The sequence below is a fragment of the Ovis aries genome, chromosome 7 (assembly GCF_016772045.2).
Source record: "Ovis aries strain OAR_USU_Benz2616 breed Rambouillet chromosome 7, ARS-UI_Ramb_v3.0, whole genome shotgun sequence".
Lineage (NCBI taxonomy): Eukaryota > Metazoa > Chordata > Mammalia > Artiodactyla > Bovidae > Ovis > Ovis aries.
In genome coordinates this window covers 54,023,184-54,049,148 of record NC_056060.1, presented here as the reverse complement: position 1 = coordinate 54,049,148, position 25,965 = coordinate 54,023,184, and the positions used below count along the sequence as shown (strand labels likewise).

General features: G+C 38.4%; 1 protein-coding gene across 1 annotated transcript in view; it reads left to right on the top strand.

Annotated features, from left to right (window-relative positions):
* UNC13C (unc-13 homolog C) overlaps positions 1–25,965 on the top strand; it is a 706,632-nt gene that overhangs the window by 449,409 nt on the left and 231,258 nt on the right. Inside the window, exon 20 of the mRNA XM_060417920.1 lies at positions 17,974–18,107. Coding sequence (XP_060273903.1) covers positions 17,974–18,107 — 134 coding nt within the window. The remainder of the gene's footprint in view (positions 1–17,973; positions 18,108–25,965) is intronic.

Genomic DNA, 25,965 nt, shown 5'->3' with positions numbered 1-25,965 from the left:
AGTGATATATTTTGTTCATACTCATGTGCAGTTGATGAAAATGGATGCTCTTGTCATAGCTGTGGTTGTCTGGAACTAGAAGTTAGCAGAACTTGTAGGTAATTCATATGAGCCATGATACCAGAAAAGAGAAGTTGAATGTGCAGGAAAAATGAGATTAAACAAAGACAGAGAAGCAATAAAGGTACATCATGAGTTGATTATCTCGCAGTCACCTGAGGCTCTGTTCCCTTGGAAATCCATTAGGAAATTACAGGGCACACACCTCACAATTGTACAAGGGAATGATGGGGAATTTGGTGGGTTAAATGGTGTCACCCAGAATCTCAGAATGTGAATTTACTTAGAATAAGGACCTTTGCAGTGTAGCTAAGGTAAGCATTTAGAGATTAGTGTAAATGCAGTGACAGGTGTTCTTGTAAGAGACAGAAGACACAGCAACGCATAGAAGAGGTCATGTGACTATGGAAGTAGAGATTGGAGTCATTGTATCCACAAACTGAAGAACATCAAGGGTTGCCCCCTGTCATCAGAATCTAGGAGAGAGCCGTGGAAGGAATTCTTCCTGGCAGCCTGCAGAAGGAACTAATCCAGTTGGATCTGATTTTGGCTTTCTCACTTCCAGAACTGTGAGAGTATATTTCTTTTAAGTCTGAAGTAATTTGCTATAGGAGCCACAGGAAACTAATACAGGGAGGCTGAGCTGTTGACCTCTCACATCGGGCCACATCTGAATGTGATGGAATGTCCTTCTGTGACTTTATAAAAAGCACCAAGCATCTTGTCAGAGAAAGGTTGCAGAAAGTGTTTGAGGTGGGACCCTGGTGACACACGTGAAATTACTCACTGTACTTGCATTGAAATCAGGTGGGCTTGGAAGACATGACACTGACGTCCACAAGCATCTGCTTCACTCTTCCAAGCAGAAATGTAGAAAACCTGATCCCTTCTGTCCTGTGAGTCTACCATCTTAAATGTGGTGCTAAAGTGGCTGTGCTTTTGCATAGAAAGCTGGAAGGGAGAGGAACACAGAGGGTTGTACATGCGTGGTTTAAAGGCTTAAGTGCTTCTGTTGGCTAGAACTCAGTCATGTTTCCCCAATGCCTGCAAAGGAGGCTAGGAAATAGAGTTGTTCTGGTTATCTGAAGCTCTGTGATTAATAATACCAAATCTCAACTATTGGGGGAAAACATTTGGTTTGCTCATGAATCTGCAGCTTGGGGAGGGCTCCTGTCTGCTCTTTACAGCACTAGTTGAAGCAGTTTGTCTGGGGCTGGAGGGTCTACTTCCAAGATGGCTTACACGTGTGGCTGGCAAGTGGGTAACACTGTCATCTGGAAGTTTGGCTGAGGCTGTTATCTTGGGGCCTTCATTCATTTCCATGTAGGCCTCTCCAAGGATTCTTTACACTTCTCTCAAGTGCAAATTGCACTCACACACTCACTTCCAACACTTTGCAAAATTCTCATACTATTTCAGCATCAGGCTCATACTTGAGATTCAGGATTCCTTTAAATCACATCCAGATGGAGATGAAGCTCCTTGGGTCCTGTTTCTGAAGGGTGGTTCCTGCAGAACTGGAGTCATTGTCTGCCCCCTCCCATATGGCCAGTAGACAAAACTAAGATAGAGCGTAAGATTCAACAGATACTTCTATTCAAAAACAGGAGAGAGATGAGAGTCATTTGTTCATGAAAATACAGAAATCTAGGGGAAAACATGTGCCAGTAACTTATTGGGGCCCAGTCCTGCTTTCAAGGGGTTATTCTCTCTGACTTTTGGCTCTGAGCTCTTGTCCTTACCCTTGAGTCATCTATCCTGTTCCATAGGGACTAGCTCATCATTACTCTGAGGAAACTTCTAGCTTGCTTCCTGCCTATACAAGTTTGGAACCCAAAGGCCTCTTTTCATTTCACACTGCCAATCTTTTGTCCAAACTGATATAATTTACTTCAGGTATCTGTAGAAATTCTATTAAACAAAAGCAACACCCATGCTTCTAAGACCTTTACCTTAGAGTAAAAGTCATGGGCTGTAGGACAATGCAGTTAATATTCTTAAAAGTTGTTTTGTTTAAATAAAAGGAACTACAAAGCACACCTATAAGATTCTTACAAGCCCCCTTTTTTTCTAGCACAAAAATTCTCAGAGGAACTTTCTTAAGGTACTCAGAAAGTCTACTGCACACATCTTAAATATTCATGAACCTCTCAGAAACCTTGCTTTAGACTTAGATATCTTGTGCAACCATAGAGTCATGCTAATAAAGTACCCTGGATTTGATACATTCCCTGAAACTCTTTCTCACATTGCAAGTTTTGTCCTCTGGAGAGATTAAGGATGAGAACATTTTTGTTTTGAACCCAGGAAGTCCTAGTTCCTTAACATAGCCTCCGATTTCTGCTTGGGAAATGATTCATTTGTTTTCAGTCCATCTCTCTTTCCAGCTTCATCTTATTCTATGTGATGTTGAGAAACCACTCGACACACTCATTATTCTGCTGAATCTACCAGTTCACATTATATCTTCTTTCTGTATTTATTGCAGGTAACAACATTGACAAATTCTCCTTGCTAAGTAACAGGAGTCACCCTTTATCTGGCCTAAAATAACAATTTCCTCACTGTCCTTCAAGTTCTCACCAGCAAGTCTTCTGATTTCACTAATAATCTTCTTGAAGCCTGTCTAATTTCTGCCTACCATTCAATCCCAAATCAATGCCACAGGTTTTAGATTTTTAACATTAACACCCTGCTTCCAGCATTAAATTCTATTCTAGTTGACAAACCACTATAAGTCTTAATGGTTTAAAACACTAACAATAGCTTAGTTTGCTCACAAATCTGCCGTGGTCATAGGTTTGGGAGCATCATCTCTGCTCCATGCTGCTCCATCTGATCGTGCCTGACTGGAGTTGGAGGATCTTCTTTCAATACTCATACGACTAACAGGATATGCTGCTGTCAGCTGGGAACTGCAGACCTGTTCTTTTCCACATGGACTCCTCCATGGGGCTGCCTGGCTGTGCTCACAGCATAGCTGCTAAATTATAAGAGGAGCTGGTCCAAAAGAGAGGAAATGGGAGTTGCTAGTTTCTTCACATCGCAGTCTGGACACATGCATAGGTCATTTCTGCCATATTCTTTTGGTCAAAGTTTCCCATATTCAAAGGAAGACAATATAGGCATAATTTTTAATGAAAGGATTATCAAAGAATGTAAAGGCATCTGTAGCCCTCCACAGTAGTTAAGCTGTGTACTCAAGGAAAGGGGGAAACAAATATGATGAATAGTTGTCTTTTTTCTGATACAATGTATTCTATCCTTTTTAAACAGTAGTCATATCCTTGGTGGGTATGAAGTTACAATTACAAGGTAAGTTTTAGAGACCTGCCATACAACACAGTGCCTAGAGTTAATAATGCAGTTATTTGTTGTTGTTTAGTCACTGAGTCGTGTCTAACTCTTTGTGACCCCATGGACTCTAACCCACTAGGCTCCTCTGTCCATGGGGTTTTCCAGGCAAGAATACTGGAGTGGATTGTCATTTTCTTCTCCAGTGGATATTCCTGACCCAGGGATCGAACTTGAGTCTCCTGCAGTGAAGGCAGATTCTTTACCATTGAGCCACCTGGGAAGCCCCAGTAATGTGGTGGTGGTTGTTGAGTCACTAAGTCGTGTCCAACTCTTTGCAACCCCATGGACTGGAGCACACTAGGCTTCCTTGTCCTTCACTGTCTCCCAGAGTTTGCTCAAACTCACGTCCATTGAGTCAGTGATGCCATCCAACCATCTCATCCTCTGTCATCCCCTTCTCCTCCTGCCTTCAGTCTTTCTCAGCATCAGTGTCTTTTCCTCTTTTCCAATGACTCACCTCTTTGCATCTAGTGACCAAAGTGTTGGAGCTTCAGCATCAGTCTTCAGTAAATATTCAGGGTTAATTTCCTTTAGGATTGACTGGTTTGATTTCTTTGCCTTCCAGTGGACTCTCTAGAGTCTTCAACACCACAGTTTGAAGGCATCAATTCTTTGATGCTCAGCCTTTTTTTATTGTCAAGTTCTCACATCCACACATAACTACTGGAAAAACCATAGCTTTGACTATATGGACCTTTGTAGGCAAAGGAATGTCTCTGCTTTTAATATGCTAAGTTTGTCATTGCTTTTCTTCTAAGAAGCAAGGGTCTTTTTAATTTCATGGCTGTAGTCACTGCACAGTGATTTTGGAGCCCAAGAAAATAGTCTCACTGTTTCCATTCCATGTCTCTGCTTTTTAATACCAATAATATGGTATTGGGCATTAAAAATCTTGTTGAGAGGATAGATGTAGTGTCAAGGGTTCTTACTGTGGGAGAAAAGGACACAAGGAAACTTTTGGAGGTGATTACTAGCTTTGTAACTTTGCTTTTAGTGATCATATCATGGATATATACACATGTTCAAACTTATCAAACTGTGTACATCAATAAAGCTATAAATAAAAAGTATTTATAATCAACTTACTGTCAAGTGATCAAAATTTAAGTGTTCATCTCTATGAATTTAGTTACAGGCATGTAATCATAGAAAGTCTATTAAAATGAAACTCAGATTGTGGTCAATTTTTAAATACAAGATGAACAAAGGATTTCTTGTACACCTTTAAATGACTGGAGGTTTACAACATTTGTAGAGATCTGATATTTAGACATTTTTCCTTATGTTGTACTAAAATCTTCTCTTGAAAGTTTTACTCACAAGTCCTAGTTTCATTTCTTGACCAAATAAGACAAATGCAATTTCTCTTCTAATCTCTTTCTATACCACAGCCCACCATGAATTTGAAGTCAGCCGTCATGGTGCTCCTGAATGTCATCTCACTGCTAGTAGTTCTTGTAAATATTGATATCTTAAATTGAAAATAAATGCCTTCTGGACTATTAGTTCTTTAAATGTTCATGTCTTAAATTGAAAATAAGTGCTTTCTAGATGTGACCAGTTACATTTTTCCTTCTTCTTCTTTTTTTTTTTTTTTTTAACATTTCATGAAACCTTTAATGAAACTGAGGGAGGGGCATGAACAAAGGGTCTGGGCACGGGGCACAGGCTCTGGGGCGAGGGAGATGGGCGTGGGATGGGGCAGGGGCTCTCCTCTTTCCCGCAGCAGCCCTCCCCCAATCATCCCACTGACGGGGGAGGGACACAGGAGACGGAGCCATAAATACGTCCAGAATTCCAGACAGGCAGCGAAGGAAGAGAGGGGTGGGGCCGGGAATCTCAGAGAGGGGGCAGGGGCAGGCCTGGGCCGCCTTTGTCAGGGGGCCCTGGCTCCTTGGGTGGCCGTGGGGGCCCCGGAAGGTCCCCTGGCTTGCGGCCACGGTAGCGTTGGACGTAGGCGCCCACCAGGTTGCTCACCTTCACTGGGTTGATCTCCCCACTTTTGCTGTGGCAGATCTTGTGGATGGCCTTCCTCAACATTTTTCCTTCTTAATGCAAGTTTAATTCATGTAAAGAGAAAAGGGAAAACTATTAGTTTATACATTAAAATAGTAATATTTTATGTTCGTGAAACTGTCTTATGCATCTCTCTTGGGATTCGAACAAGAACCTTGTCAATTAGCAGAGCATTTACCATAAATTTTATTAAAGATGAGTATTCACTTCTTACAGTAATAGATGTCTCTTACTGAAGATGTTCTACTGGTATACTCACTAGAACTATCAGAAAAATAGGATTAAATAGATATACTCTGATTTCAATTTTAAGCATCCAAATTTGAAGAAGTTAATTCCTTGCCCAAGTGTGGACAAGTTGATGTAAGTTCATAACAAAATATCAGTTTCTGACTTCATGTTTTTATTATTTTCTATTAGTTCATGTTGTTAAGTAATTTGTATATTTAAGGTCTACATTCAAAGTTATGACAATTTATAGTTTATATATGTTGATCATTAGCCATTTATAGTCCTTTGAAATTCAAGGAACTATTTAGAGATTTTAAAAATCACTTAGAGTATCCAAACTTTTAACTGTGTTTTTGACAGTTTAACTATCAGTATATCTCAGACTTACTGAAGCTGAAAGGACCCAGTGAAAATTCTGTTTTATTGTTATACTGTAATACAAAAATACTAATATTTTTAGAATTCAAGGAAATTGAATAATTTCTAATATTTTTAGAAGACAAGGAAATTCCTTTTTTTTTCCTAACTAGGTTAACATATTTTTTAGGTTTATAGTTACTCTTATTAAGAATACCAGGTGCTCTACTTTTTTCTTCAATTAGCGACCATAAATTAAGCTTTTTGGATACAACAATAATTTTCTAGGGAGAGTTAATTTAAAAAGTAATGTTTACAAAAGGATTAAAATAGCAACATATCAACACCTGGAAGGAGCACCACATGAATATCCTCGAAGTTATTTCACCTCCTCTTAAAATTAGAAAGCTGTGTAGCTGGAAATTTGTCATACATAAAGATAAAGCAGACATCTTCTCTTACCACACAGAATGCAAAATCTAGCAACCTATGACCAGTATTAGCATCTGAGAGGTACTGTATCACTCTTCCTTTAAAAAAAAAAGAAATGAGGCCTATTTTTACCTGACTTACTGACAGTTTAGCAGTGAGCTCTGTCTAGGAGTGTGAGAATTTCAGGAGAGCAGAGCTGTATGTATTAAGTCCAGTCTCCCAGGTCATAGCTCTAGTTATCTTGACTTAGTAGATCTGCACAAGGACTCTAAAATCAAATGTATGTCTTTCTAATCAACAGCTGAGGTGGTCTTGATGTAGGTAACCCATGGATCAGACTTAGAAAAGCACATGTCAGGGGCAGCTTTGCTTATAGTCTCAGATTCCACTGCTTGCTGTGATTCTTTTAAGTTTTCTGCATAACTTATAATTCACAATTTCCCAAGGCATTTTTGCTATGGATTTTAAAAGCTATTTATATACTAAAGTATGGCAGTTTGAATATAAACTCTGCCCAAGCTATTTCAGAAGGGCAAAAATGGCACACCTTTATCTGTGATGAAAGTAAACTCAAGTTAATGTACACCTAGCCAGAAACCTCAGGGCTATTCATTCCATGTATGATCACAATCCAGCTCATTAGAGAATCCAAGCAATCAGTCTCATTCAGAGTAATTTCTAGAGTCGCTCCCATTCACGACCAACATTTAAGTGACATACTATATATCAGTAAAATTCAATGGTGAAGAAGGCATTTTTGACAATGGTATTAAAAATTAATAGTGGATAAACCTTTGAAGTAGGTAGATAAAAGGTGTTAAACTTGGAAATGGTCCAAGTAAGGGATGAATTGAACTCTGCCATAGGCAAAAAAAAGAAAAATTAAGTAATGGGAAATATTGGCACCACTTAAAATGAGTGCCTCATTTTTATTAGATTTTAAGATGTATAAGGAGACTTAGGTCTTCAGTTACAAATGTGAATTTCCTATGTAGCAGTGACTTTTAAGCTTTAAATTAGATAAAAGTGTCATAAGCCCTGTGGATCAATAACTTAATTTGTCTTTATGCCTTAACAAACAAAATCGAACTCTGTGTTCTGCTTTTTAACTGAGTAATTTTTAACTTTAGAAGAGAGGTTGAAAGAGGTAGTCTCTCTTTTCGAGGTCTTAGTTTTCTGATTTTGTGACCTTCTGTGATCTTGTTGTTTAGTGGCTAAGTTGTGTCTGACTCTTTGTGACCCCATGGACTGCAGCACGCCCGGCTCCTCTGTCTTCCACTGTCTCCTGGAGTTTGCACAAACTCATATTCATTGAGTCAGTGTGCGATCCAACCATCTCACCCTCTGTTTCCTCTTCTCCTCCTGCCTGCAATCTTTCCCAGCATCAGCTTCTTTCCCACTGTGTCGGCTCTTCACATCAGGTGGTATGGGAACTTCAGCTTCAGCATCAGTTCTTCCAATGAATATTCAGGGTTGATTCCTTTAGGATTGACTGGTTTGATCTCCTTACAGTCCAAGGGACTTTCAAGAGTCTTCCCTGTGACCTTGGGACCACTTTAAACTATGTCAAGCTCAGTTGCCTCATCTGTTAGGCTGTTTCCTCATCTATAAAATGCAGTAGATGTTTCTGTAGCCTTTCCAGTACTATTAAGACAGTGTGACTCAAGAACAAAGAAAAGAGGTACAGCAATGTGGGTAGGTCTGTGAGCTCTTGGCTACTAAGAAGTGAGCAAAAATGATACGCATTTACTTATGTGTTGGTTTAAGCTTCTTTATCTCTTTCTCTTTTATCTTGTCTGTGGAGAGTCTAGTTGATTTTACTCCAAATGCAGGATCCTGGAATCCAGTTGAATGCCTTTGTGCTGAAAAATAATTGTAGAATTCTCTGATGTGCTAACCAAGTTTCTCATACAGTTAACAGTTAATACATCCTCAGTCTTTCTCCTCTTTTATTTTCTTCCTCTTCTAAAAGGTGAAAGCCTCCTAGAAATATTTTCACACCTTCTCTCTTTTTTTTTTTTACTATCTACCCCTTTACACCATGATCAGAGATTCACTTCATTTTCCTTAAGTGTAATCAAATAAGAATTTAGCCTTCCAGAATTACCAAGATAAGCAATTTTAGTGAAGTTATTCAGGATACCATGTATCATTTTGATGGTTTCCTATATTCGAGCAAGCAGAGTGAGATTCTGTGAAGTGTTGGGAACTGCATTTTCTGGATTTCCTATTATGTCCATGTCTGGTCATCCATCCTGCCCAAAATTGAGTGGAATTACAATGGCAACACACTCCAGTACTCTTGCCTGGAAAATCCCATGGACAGAGGAGCCTGGTAGGCTGCAGTCGCTGGGATCGCTAAGAGCCGGCCACGAGTGAGTTACTTCACTTTCACTTTCACTTTCATGCATTGGAGAAGGAAATGGCAACCCACTCCAGTGTTCTTGCCTGGAGAATCCCAGGGACTGGGGAGCCTGGTAGGCTGCTATCTATGGGGTCGCACAGAGTCGGACACGACTGAAACAACTTAGCAGCAGCAGCAGCAGCAAACCAATACTAATTGGGAGAAATAAATAAAGGAATTGCAGTCATATGAACTGTAGGGACTAAATAGAAAGTTTAGTAAGAACTTTTGGGACATTGGATACTAATAATAAAACAATATCAATTAAGAAAGCTCTATAAGTTAGGAGTTTGGGATTAACATTTACACAATGTTCTATATGAAGTAGATAAACAATAAGGACCTATTATATATCACAGGGAACTATATTCAATGTCTTGTAATAACCTATAATGTAAAAAAAAAATCGGAAAAAGAATAGATATCTATATTTGTATTTATATCTGTTGTTTAATATTAATCCCATACACCTCAAACTAACACAACATTGTAAATTAACTATACTTCACTAAACATGGTTAAAAAAAGAAAGCTCTAAAATGGAGGGGAGAACAATTGGCAATTAACTTAGAACCAAACCTTCTTTGTGCCTGTAGCTCTCAAACTGCAGATGAATGCTAAGCAGTTGTGAGAGTCTCAAGAACACAGGGCATGTGCAGGGATTTCACATAAGCATTGATAACTTTATTTTCTGAAAGTGTTCATTCTCATTCAAGATAGAGAACTAAGAATAAAAATCAGCCCATTATCATTGGTGGGAAGTAATGTTTGTCGTCTGTGTCTATAAACTACATAACCAGGTCTTGGAGTCAGGATATAAAGAGCAAACCAAAGCTATGTGTTTTAAATGTGATCTACGTGTTCTGTTTTCAGTAACAAAGAGGAGATCAGAAATAAGTTAACCCTCAGTTTCTTTATCTCTGAAGTGAGGGTTTTAATGTTTGGCTTTGATATTTGAAAATCATTGAAGATCACCCAAATGAGAACTAACAGAGGCTGTTTATTCAGATCTTGCTAAAACAGGGAAGACAGCCAAAATCACTTTTATGTGGCAGAGACTCAAAGGCAGGCAGGAATGTGGAAAAGCTTTATAGTGAAAGTCAAGGAAAATTTCAGGTCTAATCTGACTGGAGCTTGTTGGCCTGAAGAAAGTAGGAGTCACCTAACTAGAACGAGGCTCAGTTAAATGGCAAAAAATAGATTTTTTTGTTAAGGCATAAAGATACAAATTAAGTTATTGATAAACATGGCTCATGATCCCTGTGTCTAGCCAAAAAGTTTGAAAGTCATTGTTACATGGAAGCATTAGTATTTATAACTGATGACCTAAGTCTCCTTATATATCTTAAGATCTAAAATAAATAGGGTATCTATTTTAAGATGGTGCCAACATTTCCCATTACTTATTTAAAAAAAAAAAAAACTTTTTTGCCTATGGCAAAGTTTAGTTCATCACTTAGACCATTTTCAAGTTTAACACCTTTTATCTACCTACTTCAAAGGTTTTTCCACTATTAATTTTTAATGCCACTGTCAAAAATGCCTCCTTCACCATGGAATTTTACTAATACATAGTAAGTCACTTAAATATTGGTTGTGAATGAGAGAGACTCTGGGAAGTTACTCTGAATGAGACTTAGTGCCTGGATTCTCTGATGAACTGGATCACGATCCTACACAGAATGAACAGCCCTGACTATTCCGGCTACATCTACATCAACTTGAGTTTACTTTCATCACAGACAAAGATTTGTCATTTTTGCCTTGCTGGGATAGCTGGAGCAGAGTTTATATTCCTACTGCTATAATTTATTGTATAAATAGATTTTAAAGCCCACAACAAAAATGACTTGTGACAGTGTAAGTTTGAGGTGAATATAAAGCGTAAGGAAGCTGGGATCATTGACCAAGTCCTAACCATTCTGGGCTGACTGTTGCAGAGGTTGTGGTTTGACTTCCAGACTGGTTGCTATGGAGATTGTGGGTCAGATTTCTGTCATGTGTAGTCTTAAAGACCATATTCAGTCTTTAAGGCTGACAGTTTTGTTGTGAGGATTGACCATGGAATGAATTGGAAAGACGCCTCTGTTGCTGCTTTTGGAGGTGGTATAAGTATTATTAGACAGTAAAGGAAAGTATGAGCTTCCCTGGTGGCTCAGTGGTAAAGAATCTACCTGCCAGTATAGGAGACTTGGGTTCGATCCCTGGGTTGGGAAGATCCCTTGGAGAAGGAAATGGCAACCCACTCCATTATTATTACCTGGGAAATCCCATGGACAGAGGACCCTGGAAGGCTATAGTCCATGGGGTCGCAAAGAAGTCAGACACGGCTTACTGACTAAACAACAAAAAGGGGAGGGAATAGTATCTGGGGGAGAGAAGCAAGAAAGATGACTCCACTCATGTAAAAAGCATTCCACCTGCTTTCCCTGGGCTACGGGAACTGTACCTAGAGTAATCATGTCTCATACTGCCTGAGTGTAGGCCAGTATAAATGTTCTTCTTGCTGGGTGATAAACTGTCCACATTGCGTCACAGACATCTCAAAACCCCTGAACATCTGTAGCTTTATGTTCTGCTTCCAAAACCATTTAACAAGTTCCAGTTTTTCTAACCTGTCATCTACTAGGGCTAACATGTCCTTATCTCCAAAATATGAGAAGATAAACAGCCAACTCAGAGTCAGGGGAAACTGCAAACTTATTGTATAAGAGCTATCTAGTTCATGTTTTAATAGTATTAACAGTTTGCCAGCCTCTTGTTATATTTTAAAGCTTTTTTTAAATTTTTTTTAATTTTTTTAAATTTTTTTTATTTTTACTTTATAATACTGTATTGGTTTTTGCCATACATTGATATGAATCCACCACAGGTATACATGCAATCCCAAACATGAACCCCGCTCCCACCTCCCTCCCCACAACATCCCTCTGGGTCATCCCCATGCACCAGCCCCAAGCATGCTGTATCCTGCATCGGACATAGACTGGTGATTCGATTCTTACATGATAGTATATACTCAGGCTCACTACTGTTTTATTTTCTTTTGTATCTTTTTATCCACTCTGTCCTGATTTTCCTAATTCCTATTGCCTGTAAGCCTTGTTGCCAACACTTTCAAGACATCACTTAGCTGCCTTGAGCAAAAACCATCTTCATCTGTATACTACTGCAGTCAGCCACTGCATGCATGCAGATGTCACAACTTCATTATGTTACCTGAGGAATCTTTTCTTAGCTCTTCTCAACCTCCGCTCTGGAGCCCTTTTGCTCGGTTGTGTCTGACTCTTTGCAACCCCATGAACTGCAACTGGAGCCCTTTACCTGATCTCTGTTCCTGCCTCCATGACCTGAACACCTGGACACAGACATCCTGCTCCCATAGTCTGCTGCCCTTCCTTTCTCCTCCCTCTTTTCTCTAGATCTACTCCTCCATCATCCCTCTCATTTCTCTTCTTCCTTCCTGTGGACCATAATACATATTTGTTTCAGAGCTCCAGCCATTCTTGTCAAACACTTAAATCCCTTTCTGACTGCATGGCCCTCCAGCAGTAAATCCAGCACTGTTTCCTTGATTTCTGAATCCAGTCCTGGAGGGAACTCATGATGGTCCTAGACGCTCAAGGACCTACCCTCACCAGCACTCCCGAGCTCCCTGGCAGGTCCATTCTGAGTCCAACTCAAGGTCTGCTCTTGTTCCTTGCAAAAGCTGTTTCGAACATTTGCTCCTTACTTCTCTTATCTCAAGAGAAAAATTCCTTGCTCTCCTTCTTCATCATCAATGAGATTTACCTGCAAGAATCTTTATCGCCTGACCATGCTATTCATTTACATTTGAGGATAATCCTCCCACGTTAACCCTGGATACCAGTTTCTCTCATTTCAGTAAGGACCTCACTTCCCTATCTGTGCTTCTCTTTCATAAAATGGTATCCTTTTTTTAGACTTTCTCCCCAAGGTTTTGCCTCTGGCTGTGTAGTCTCCTCTCTTGCTCTCTTTGAGTAATCTTGTTTACTCCATAATTTTAGCTACCACACACATCCTGGAAGTCCTCAAGTTGTGTCAGTAGTTCAGGGTGCTTCCTAAACTACCGATTGGTTTACCTGGTTGCCTTCTAGATGGTTCCATTGACTTCTCCCTCTCTCTCTTTTTTCTCACTATTTATATAATGAATTATATTTATCTTATTTAACTATTTCCTAAATATTTTCATAAGCCTATCAATTTTATTTATTAGCTATTTCATAAGTATAACTTTATTAAACTTCCTGCTACTGCCAAATCATTTTTTAAAAACACAATGGTAATGATGCATTCGCATGTTTAAAATCGTATAATAGTCCTCATCAAATTTAGTCTAAATGCAAATTCCTTTGTATGAAAAAAAAGTCCTTCAGTATTTGATACTTGCATCTCTCTAGCCTTTTGTTTCCCAAAGTATACTCAGAGGAACACTTTTTCTGTGGAAGGTTTTACAAGATTGAATGTGGGGAATAGGAGAGGGGTGAAGGGCTCTATCGAGTTCAAATGCATTTGAGAGAGTAATGGTCAGTTGATAACTTTCAGAGTATTGATTCTCAAACTGTCCCAGTTGATTCTCAACTGGTACTGATTCTCAATAGCATCAGAATTTCTTGAGACTTCATTATATATGCAAAGTCTTAAGCATCACCCTAGACCTGCTGAATCAGGAACTCTGGGTATAGAGCCTACTAGTCTGTGTTTCAGCACACCTTCCCAGTAATGCTAAGAAACACTAAGGTTTGGAAACCACTGTCTTAGAGATGCATATTAACATCTTACTACAAGAAGTCTGGAAATAATTTATTTGTTTAAGCAGACATTTCCTCAATTTGAGCGTGGACTGTGTGTGTGTATACTTACAAGATACTCATTAACATCCTTAGAGAAACTTGTCAAAAACCTGAAGCCTTACATTACTAGTAATCCTCTATTTAGCTTTGTGTGCTTTTGTATTTAAATATCCTATCCTTGCATCATTTTACTAAAATCTTCCCCCAACCCTTGTCTGGCCAACTCCTTAGAAGAGGTGTTTCAAAATATGCTTATAGCAGAAGTCCATGGGATGGCACAGAAATACTTCATAGCAACCCTAGAAGTGTTGTTCCCTCCTACCACCGTGAAGATAGCATCTGTTATTTCAAATTTTTTTCATGTAATAGTTCTCTCTGTATATCGATCTCTTCTTAATGGAGTATCTTCATATTTTCTTCTTTGGTATTGTGAAGTATAATGTACGTCTTATCAGCTCGTCTGTACAAGCTTCTTGCATTGGAATATCCTTAATCAACATAACAACTAGAAGCTTTTCTCAGTTGATCCTACACTCTGGTAACTTTCTACTTTTAAAAAATTATCTCCCCATTATGCTCTCACAATCTTTCTTTCACGTATCTTTCCTCAATTATCTGTTAACAAGATAATTTTTAGTCACTATAAAACTAATGGCAAAGTTCAAATTGACATACTAAGTCATAGTTTTATAAACCTATTATATTTTAGCTGTTTAGGTTAAATTATATATTAAACTATGTATTTTAAATATTTTTCTTATGATAAATAGTAATTAATAGAGGTTTTGGTAAATAATTCATATACTTGTTACTAGCTTTCAGAATTTCCACTGCCATTATATTAATTTTTCTAACCATAATTTCAAATGCTCTAGTAAAATTCTCAAATAGTAATAAAGTGTTCCATGGTGGCTTAGTGGAAGAATCCACTGGCCAGTGCAAGAGATGTGGGTTTGATCTCTGGGTCAGGAAGATCCCCTGGAGGAGGAAAATGGCAACCTACTCCAGTATTCCTGCCTGGGAAATCACATGGGCAGTGGAGCCTGGCAGAACACAGTCCATGAGGTCACAAAGAGTTGGACATGACTTAGCAACTAAACAATAACTTAGAACAACTGAATTCCTAAGCAGTCAAGTGAGTATTCTTATGTATTGGGTTGGTCAAAAGGTTCGTTTGCGTTTTTCCACAAGACATAAGAATGTTTTGGCCAACCAAACACATGGTTGTACTCCATCCTTTTAAACATGCAGTCTATTAAAATACACCAGTAAAATACATAAAGCGTGGTTTGTGATACCAATATGTGATACATAAAAACTAATGACAGCATCGTTTGGTTTATTCTGATGCATCATATAGAATTTTATGCAAAATAATGTTGCCAGCTATAATCCTTTAGTGGTATTAAAAAATGAATGCAAACTAGTACAGCCACTATGGAGAACAGTGTGGAGATTCCTTTAAAAATTGCAAATAGAACTGCCTTATGATCCAGCAATCCCACTGCTGGGCATACACACCGAGGAAACCAGAATAGAAAGAGACACGTGTACCCCAATGTTCATCGCAGCACTGTTTATAATAGCCAGGACATGGAAGCAACCTAGATGTCTATCAGCAGATGAATGGATAAGAAAGCTGTGGTACGTATACACAATGGAATATTACTCAGCCATTAAAAAGAATACATTTGAATCAGTTCTAATGAGGTGGATGAAACTGGAGCCTATTATACAGAGTGAAGTAAGCCAGAAAGAAAAACACCAATACAGTATACTAACACATATATATGGAATTTAGAAAGATGGCAATGATGACCCTGTACGCAAGACAGCAAAAGAGACACAGATGTATAGAATGGACTTTTGGACTCTGTGGGAGAGGGAGAGGGTGGTATGATTTGGGAGAATGGCATTGAAACATGTATATTATCATGTAAGAAACGAATCGCCAGTCTATGTCTGATGCAGGATATAGCATGCTTGGGGCTGGTGCACGGGGATGACCCAGAGAGATGTTATGGGGAGGGAGGTGGGAGGGGGGTTCATGTTTGGGAACGCATGTACACCCATCGTGGATTCATGTCAATGTATGGCAAAACCAATACAGTATTGTAAAGTAAAATAAAGTAAAAATAAAAATTAAAAAAAAAAAGAATGGAAATATATTTTGTGACAGTTAAGGGACTTTGGAATTAACATGTATTCAACTACTTTGGTCTTTTCCCTTTCCCAGTTCGCTCTTTGCAAAATGATGATAAGGGACTCTGGTGTTAGACATGTCTTTCATAGTCGTTTACTTTTATTTAATCACGTTGCTTGAAACAAGTTAGGCATATAGTTTGGCTGTATACACATCAAGATGATTAATGATAGTGTTCTCATATAGTTCACCATGGCCATCAGAACTAATTTTACTTACAATCTTTACAGCTCACCAGGTTCTCTGGATTTCTGACTACATCATAGAGAGGGAAGTCTATTGAGTTTAATGTAATGAATAAATAAATACCTTACTGTGGCCAAAATAAATTCCTGTTCATAAAAGACAAGCATCCATGGACAATGGAACTTAATAATTGGAGAAATTAGACATTTGTTTGCCTGTATTGCTGCCTTTTTCTTCTTAAACGTCTTCTGATGTGCCTTGGTGTACCTGAGGAATTAAAAGAGGAAGGCTGCAGAGTTTCAAGTGGTTTTCAGGGGCCACATGCATAAGGTTTATTAAGATCCTTTGAAGACTCCTTTTAGTTCATTCTGGCAATTTGAAGTAATATGTGCTACCCACTAGTCTTTTGACTAATCTCGGTCTTCAGCTTTTGATATGTTACATTTTGAGCTTAAAGGTAAATTAACAGCACTTGGAAGTACCCTCGGAAAATTTAAGTCCCTGAAGGTACATTATAGTCTGTGTATGAAGTCTTAACAACACAGGGTTATATTTAACTTCAGCAAGAACAATAATAGTGTGATGACTCATCTAAATCTAGTTACATATGTTGGGCCTCATTAAAAGATATGCATATAGTCATTCAGCAGAGGTTGGCTGATCTTTGGAAAAGACACAGTAGTTGAGTAAGACAAATGATTCTTGTTATTTAGTTGCTAAGTCATGTCTGACTCTTTTGTGACCCAGGAACTGTAGCCTGCCAAGCTGCTCTGTCATGGGATTTTCCAGGCAAGAATCCTGGAATGGGTTGCCATTTCCTTCTCCAGGGGATCTTCCTGACCCAGGGATTAAATCCACATCTCCTGCATTACAAGTGAATACTTTACCACTGAGCCATCAGGGAAGCCAAATGATTGGACCAAATAAAATCTAATCCACCTTTTGTATGAGAGACCATGAATTTCCTGAGCTACCAATTGGAGTTTTCAAATATCCTGGACCTACAAGCTTATAAATACTTCAGCAAAAATAGTCAAGGAAGCCATATGCTTCCCACTTATATACTTGAGTGAAAATTGTCTCCATCTTCATCTTTTTTTTTTCCTAATTTTAAAAAGTAAATGTAAAAGAAGTGCTGTAAGAAGAATACCCAATGAAACAAAACAACCAGAATAATTCACCTATATGTTCGAAAGAATTGCATGTGTTGAGTATGAAGTTTATATGTGAAACATTCAAGAGTATTATACTATTTTGATCTCACTGTAAATTTAGATCATTAAGATGACACTCCTTCTAGAGGTGACAGTGGAGAATTCACTCAGTGTGAGAAATTCAGAAGGATTCCAGTGTGACTTAAATATACCTATATGCACATAAAAAAAGACTTACAAAGTTAGAGTTAACGTAGATGTATTTGTGAGTGGAATGAGAGGGTTCTAGTCCATTCATGTAACTTTATATCTGTAGAATTTAACAGTACTGACTTTGTAACCAGACAGCCTTTCTTGAGTTCTGCCCACAAAACCAGTGTGACTTTTGAAAAACTGCTTAGGCAGGACAAATTTTAAACACACACCATTGTACACACAAAATTCAAGCTTTGGCCTTGGAAGAAATCACATTAAAGGTATAAATTCTATAATAATAATTCCCAAGATCATAAACTGCACTAGAGGAAGATAAACCTCATTCCAGAACCAAAGCATTTAGAAATCCAAGCCTAGACATTGTGACTTTACCCTGTGGGATGCCAGTCAATGAAGGGAGAAAACCTGAATGTACTAACCTTGGCTTGCATGATCTGAGAGTTGTTCATAACTCTCTTTATCTGATCCTCCTGTTTGACAGTGATTTCTAACTAAAGTCATGCCCTTTAACCTTTTATTTTGCATGTTGCCTGACCTGAGCAGAGTAAGAAACAGGACATTCCTCGGGAAGATCAGGGACCAACCACCAAGAATTTGGATTTTTGGCCCCAGCTTATTACATTGATGGTCACTATTATTGATGAGGATAAAACTGCCTATACTCCTGTCCTGAATCAGTAAGTACATTTTTTTTGTTAATAAATGGATTTTATGCAGCTAAAATTAAGGAAACATAAACTGTTTGAAGTACAGCTTATACTCTCATGACAATGACAGACTTCAGCTATAGAAGTATTTTCTGCTTTTCTCAATAAACATCAATTCAATGAGAGTATAAATTTTTAGTTTCAGCCCCATAGAGTGTAATTATTTCAATATGGAAACAAATATTTCCCTCACATTTATTTTTATTTGATGTAGAAAAATTTCCTCTTTCTACCGTCTTAGAAAAATGCCATCCCCCAAACTTAAAAGAATATCAAAGAGCTCATATTAAACATATTCCATTGTGACTTTTTAACTATAAGGATTTGGCCCCAAAAGTATACTTTCAGAATAGTTGTGTATGCTAGATTTAACAAATTTAATGCAGCAGTTAAGAGAACAAGCCCATTTTCTTAAATAACCTAAGCCTATGCTGTCATGCATAGAATTTATAAATTCTATGCAGATGAATTAAGGCAGGTAGGGTGATTGCGGCCATGAAATTAAGACGCTTACTCCTTGGAAGGAAAGTTACGACCAACCTAGACAGCATATTAAAAAACAGAGACATTACTTTGTCAACAAAGGTCTGTCTAGTCAAGGCTATGATTTTTCTAGTAGTCATGTGTGGATGTGAGAGTTGGACTATAAGGAAAGCTGAGTGCAGAAGAATTGATGTTTTTGAACTGTGGTGTTGGAGAAGACTCTTCAGGGTCCCTTGGACTGCAAGGAGATCCAACCAGTCCATCCTAAAGGAGATCAGTCCTGGATGTTCATAGGAAGGATTGATGTTGAATCTGAAACTCCAATAATTTGGCCACCTGATGCAAAGAGCTGACTCATTTGAAAAGACCCTGATGCTGGGAAAGATTGAGGGAAGGAGAAGAAGGGGATGGTAGAGGATGAGATGTTTGGATGGCATCACCAACTCAATGGACATGGGTCTGGGTGGACTCCAGAAGTTGGTGATGGACAGGGAGGCCTGGCGTGCTGCCGTTCATGGGGTCACAAAGAGTCAGACACGACTGAGCGACTGAACTGAAACTGGAAAGGCAGTAAAACAGATGAACTGAAATTCATGGCTGTTCTAGAAGAGTCTGAAATGAACTACTTACTAAAATTCTACTAGCTATGAGACCTTGGGCAAATTATCTAATTTCCTTGGGTCTAAGTTTCCTCATATATAAAATAAGAGCATATTGTTACATATATCCAAGACCCAGTCCACATTTAATGTTGCACCTTTAGGGTTTATTTCACACCCACACACTGAAAGCTATACAACCAAAATAACAGCTGACTCTGCCAACCAGGCATTTGCAGTCTGCTTAATGAAGAGAGTATTTTGACTTATTGGTCATACCTGAAATACTGTAGGAATAGCAGAAATAGACAAACCATGAAGTACATTCAGGCTTAATATGGAAAACTGGTTTTATTATTTCTCATTTTCCATCCTGGCCAAGACAAGGTCAAAAAGCTTGTGTGTAATCCAATTGAAATTCTAGTTATAGAATAAATACATGTAAATACTCTAATTTTTATCCTTTGATGTTTCATTACCACCAATATTCACCTGCCGCAAATTTCTCCTAAATGTGGAGAAACTGATTCTCTCTGTTGTGCAGTGATAACACCATCAGGTTTGCTTTTACACTTTTGTTTTCCCTTTTTCCCTTATATCCACCTTTTCTGCCTGATGCCAGAGTGCATCATGGTGAGCATCTGTAGAGACTTTGCTCTTTTGTTTCTTCTGATAGCTCAGTACTAGATCTGCTCTTTTAACATATAAAATCCTTATTTCATCTTGGGTGGCTTTGAGCTGTTTTCTCATTTATTCTTTGGACTTTTCTTGAAGGCAGAGTAGATTTCCTAACGGTAAGGAGATTAATAACTTGTTTCAAGACTGTGCCCTTGAGCTGGGGTAGGCCACTTGATAAATGACCATGGAATGAAGACAAATATCTGCTGAGAAATGCTAATTAAAAGTTATTTGAAATAATTTATTTTTAATCAAAAATGTTTTTACATTTATCAAATATCATACATTAGAATATGGTATTAAAAGATACATTATAAAATCATGGAATCAAAGTTTCCCAGAGTCATCTTTAATTATATAGCATTAAAAATATACAGAGATTTTTAGTTCCTTTTTTGTTACAGTATTAAAGGAAGTAGAGGGAATATATTTACTTATGCCAAAAATAAATTTTAAATTATGGGCTAAATTGAGTCTTCTAAGTATAAAAATGAGCCATGACACAAAGAAAGATATGTCTTTGCTTTGCTTTTTATGTATTTATAATGTCAGAGTTCAGAGTCACTTTTTTTTCCTATGAAAACCTAGCTTGAATAAACCTGAATGTCATCCCTCTCTTAGGAATCTGTACTTTATGATTATATTTACTCAGATTTTGATAATTTTGATAAGATTTTTTGCTTACTAAGATTTTTAAGGAGTCAAAATTCCAAATCATTCCAAAATTCCTGAAGGCACTTGTTTCTCATACCACTGAGTCTATGTTTTAAGTGAACTCACTTGGATAGCAAGGTGTGACCTTAGTGGCTGATGTTTGATGTTGTTGTCATGTAGTCACTCAGTCATGTCCGACTCTTTGCAACCCCATGAACTGTGGCACGCCAGGGTTCCCTGTCCTTCACTGTCTCCTGGAATCTGCTCAAACTCATGTCCATTCAGTCGGCCAATGTTTGCAGTTGTCTAATTTGATGAGATTTCCATTGATGCGTGTTTCTTTATTTGCATGTGTATCTGCACATTTGTTGTTGTTCAGTCTCCCAGGCATGTCTGACTCTTTGCAACCCCATAGACTGCAGCATGCCAGGCCTCTCTGTCCCTTACCATTCCCCGAAGTTTGCCCAAGTTCATTTCCATTGCATCAGTGATGTCATCCAGCTATCTCATTCTCTGATGCCCTCTTCACCTGCTGCCCTTGATCTTTCTCAGCATGAGGGACTTTTCAGTGAGTCATCTGTTCATATCAGATGACCAGAATCTGGGTTTCAGCTTCAGTGTCAGTCCTTCCAACAAGTATTCAGGCTCGATTTCCCTTAAGATGGACTGGTTTGATCGCCTTGCTGTCCAACCGACTTTCAGGAGTCTTCTCCAGCACCATAGTTCAAAGGCATCAGTTCCTTGGCGTTTCACCTTCTTTAAAGTCCAGCTCTCACAACCGTGTGTGACCACTGGGAAGACCATAGCCTTGATTATATGGATCTTTGTCAGCAGAGTAATGTCTCTGCTTTTCAAAACACTGTCATACATAGCTTTCCTGCCAAGAAGCAAGTGTCTTCTGATTTCATGGCTGCAGTTAGCATCTGCAGTGACTTTAGAGCCCAAGAAGAGGAAATCTGTCACTACTTCCACCCCTCTATTTTCCATAAAGTAATGGGGCCAGATGCTATGGTCTTATTTTTTTTTTTTTTGAAGTTATTTTTTTTTAATATTTAGCTTCAAGCTGACTATTTCACTCTCCTCCTTCACCCTCATCAAGAAACTCTTTAGTTTCTCTTCACTTTCTGCCATTAGAGTGGTATCAGCATAATATCTGAGGTTATTGATGTTTCTCCTGCCTATCTTGATTCCAGCTTGTAACTCATCCAACCCAGCATTTCTCATGATGTGCTCAGCTTATAGATTAAACAAACAGGGTGACAACAAACAACCCTGTCTTACTTCTTTCTCAGTCTTGAACCAATCAGTTGTTCCATGCAGGTTTCTGACTGCCGCTTCTTGGCCCGCATAACAGGGTTCTCAGGAGACAGGCAAGATGTTCTGGTATCCCCATCTCTTTAGGAGCTTTCCACAGTTTATTATGATCCATGCAGTCAAAGGCTTTGATACGTAGTCAATGAAACAGACATAGATGTTTTTCTGGAATTCCCCAGCTTTCTCTGTGATCCAGCGAATGTTGACAATTTGATCTCTGGTTCCTCTTCCTTTTCTAAATCCAGGTTGGGCATTTGGAAGCTGTTGGTTAGCATAATGCTGAAGCTTAGCATGCATGATTTTAAGTATGACCTTACTAACGTGGGAGATGAGGTCAATCATTCGATGGATAGCACATTCTTTAGTAACTACCCTTCTTGGGAATTGGGATGAGGATTGACCTTTTCCAGTCCTGTGGCCACTGCTGGGTCTTCCAGATTTGCTGACATATTTAATGTAACACCTTGATGGCATCATCCTTTATGGTTTTGAATAGTTCTACTGGAATTCTGTAATATCCACTAGCTTTATTAACAGCAGTGCTTCCTAAGGCCCACTTGACTTTGTTCTCCAGAATGTCTGGCTCTGGGTGGCTGACCACACCATCGTAGCAATCTGGTTCTTTGGATCTTTTTCGCACAGTTTTTATGTGCATTTCCATCTCTTCTTGATCTCTTCAGCATCTACTAGGTCTCTACCATTTTTGTCCTTTATTTTGCCCATCTTTGGGCAAAATGTTCTCTTGATATCTCCAACTTTCCTGAAGAGATCTGTAGTCTTTCCCCTTCTGTGGTTTTCTTCTCTTTTATACACTGTTCATTTTAGAAGCCCTTCTTGTGTCTCCATGCTGTTCTTTGGAAATGTGCATTTAGTTGGATATACCTTTCCCTTTCTCACTTGCTTTTCGCTTTTCTTCTTTCTTTTGCATTTGTAAGGCCTCCTCAGATAACCACTTTGCCTTCTTGCTTTTCTTTTTCTTTGGGATGGTTTTGTTCACTGCCTCTTATATAACATTACAGACCTCTGTCCATAGTTCTTCAGGTATTCTGTCTACCAGATCTAATCCCTTGAATTTATTCATTACCTCCACTGCATATTCATAGGGAATTTGATTCAAGTTGTACCTGGCTGGCCTCATGGTTTTCCCTGCTTTCTTTAGTTTAAACTGAATGTTCCTATGAGAAGCTGATGATCTGAGCCACAGTCAGCTCCAGGTATTGTTTTCGCTGACTGTATACAGCTTGTCCATCTTTGACTACAAAGAATGTAATCAGTGTGATTTTGGTATTGATTATTTGCTGATGTCCATGTGTAAAGTCATCTCTCGTGTTGTTGAAAAAGGGGATTTGCTATGACCAGTGCATTCTCATGGCAGAATTCAGCTAACCTTTGCTGTGCTTCATTTTGTTCCCAAAGGCCAAACTTGCCTGTTATTCCAGATATCTCTTGACTTCCTAATTTGCATCCCAATCCCAGTGATGAATAGACCATCTTTTTTTCTTCCTTTGGTGTTAATTCTAGGAGATTTTCTAGGTCTTCATAGAACTGATCAACTTCAGCTTCTTAGGCATCAGTGGTAGGGGCATGGACTTAGATTATTGTGACGTTGAATGGCTTCACATAAATCTTCACATTTAGGCATCATTAGTTATCCTATTGGTTAGAAAAGCACAGTGTTTCACAAGGTAGGAAGTCCAGATGACTGACATTAGGATCAAATAGGCTGCTAGATGTATATGCAGATTCTGAGCTCCATCCCAAATCTATGGAGTTAAAATGTGAATTTGGCCCAGAGGTCTGCATTATTAATAAAATACTCCTTGTGTCTTCTATATACATCAAAGTATAAAAGCACAGGCCAGTTTATGAAGAAAACATGTCTGGCTTAAACAAGTTTTGTTTTTATTTTGAAGGTTATAGCAAGAGAATGAATGATTTAAAAATACAGGCCTTATTTTTATATTTTTCAATATAATTTAGGGGTATGGCTATAATTCATTTAATGAAGTACTCAGGGTTATTATGAATAAAAACATTGCAGGCTTTTGCTTATTCTAATTTGATACTAATTTATAGTTGTATAATGTAAACATACAGGGAGAAATTTGTTTACTTTGTATGCTAGTATATATTCAGGCATATATATTAGTTGATTGAGTGAATAAATTAAAGGAAATCTCTATGTGTACTTGGCACAGTGTCTGTTCTCTTCATTCCTACTCTACTGATTAATTAAGGTACTATTTTTCGAGGAATACGTATTCACCTTTTCAAAATTATTTTTTATGAAGTAGTTTTCCAGATGCCTATAGAAATCTCACTATCCCATTGAAACTGAAAACTATTAGGCAGAGTATTTTTAGAACTTCATGTGTGGATCTCTCCCTTTTAAACAGATGTATTGAGGTATCACTTCAGTCGCTCAGTCATGTCTGACTCTTTGCAACCCCATGGACTGCAGCATGCCAGGCTTCCCTGTCCATCACAAACTCCCAAAGCTTACTCAAACTCAAGTCCATAGAGTTGGTGATGCCATCCAACCATCTCATCCTCTGTCATCTCCTCTCCTCCTACCTTCAACCTTTCTTAGCATGAGGGTCTTTTCAAATGAGTCAGTTCTTTGCATCAGGTAACCAAAGTACTGGAGTTTCAACTTTAGCATCTGTCCTTCCAATGAATATTCAGGACGGATTTTCTTTAAGATGGACTGGTTGGATCTCCTTGCAGTCCGAGGGACTTTCAAGAGTCTTCTCCAACACCACAGTTCAAAAGCATCAGTTCTTCAGTGTCCAGCTTTCTTTATAGTCCAAGTCTCACATCCATACATGACTACTGGAAAAACCATATCTTTGACTAGACAGACCTTTGTTGGCAAAGTAATGTCTCTGCTTTTTAATATGCTGTCTAGGTTGGTCATAACTTTCCTTCCAAAGAGCAAGCGTCTTTTAATTTCATGGTTGCAGTCACCATCTGCAGTGATTTTGGAGCTCAAAAAAATTAAGTCTCTCACTGTTTCCTTTGTTTCCCCATTATTTGCTATGAAGTGATGGGACTGGCTGCCATGATCTTAGTTTTCTGAATGTTTAGTTTTAAGGCAACTTTTCACTCTCCTATTTCACTTTCATCAAGAGGCTCTTTAGTTCTTCTTTGCTTTCTTCCATAAGGATGGTGTCATCTACATGTCTGAGGTTATTGATATTTTTCCTGGCAAGCTTCATCCAGCCCAGCATTTTTCATGATGTATTCTTCATATAAGTTAAATAAGCAGGGTAACAATATATAGCTTTGATGTACTCCTTTCCCAATTTGGAACCAGTCTGTTGTTCCATATCCAGCTCTAACTGTTGCTTCTTGACCTGCATACAGATTTCTCAGGAGGCAGGTCAGGTGATCTGGTATTCCCATCTCTTTAAGTATATTCCACTGTTTATTGTGATCCACACAGTCAAAGGCTTTGGCATAGTCAGGAAGCAGAAGTAGATGTTTTTCTGGAACTCTCTTGCTTTTTTGATAATCCAACAGATGTTGGCAATTTGATCTCAGGTTCCTCTACCTTTTCTAAATGCAGCTTGAACATCTGGAATTTCACCGTTCACATATTGTTGAAGCCTGGCTTGGAGAATCTTGAGCATTACTTTGCTAGTGTGAGAGATGAGTGCAATTTTGCTGTAGTTTGATGATTCTTTGGCATTGCCTTTCTTTAGGATTGGTATGAAAATGGACCTTTTCCAGTCCTGTGGCCACTGCTGAGTTTACCAAATTTGCTGGCATATTGAGTGCAGCACTTTCACAGCATCATCTTTTAGGATTTGAAATAGCTCAACTGGGATTCCATCACCTCCACTAGCTTTGTTCATAGTTCAGTATTCTTGCTTTGTGAATCCCATAAACAGTAAGAACAGTGTTGAGGTATAACTGAGTACAATAATACTTTACATACACAATTTGTTTAGTTTTGAAACATGAACCATCACCACAATCAATAAAGATATTCATAATTTCTATGTGTCTTTTGTAACCTATCCCAGGCAACCAATGGTCTGCCTAAGACTACTAATTAGTTTGAAAATTGTGTCCTTTTGTGAAAGGAATAATATATT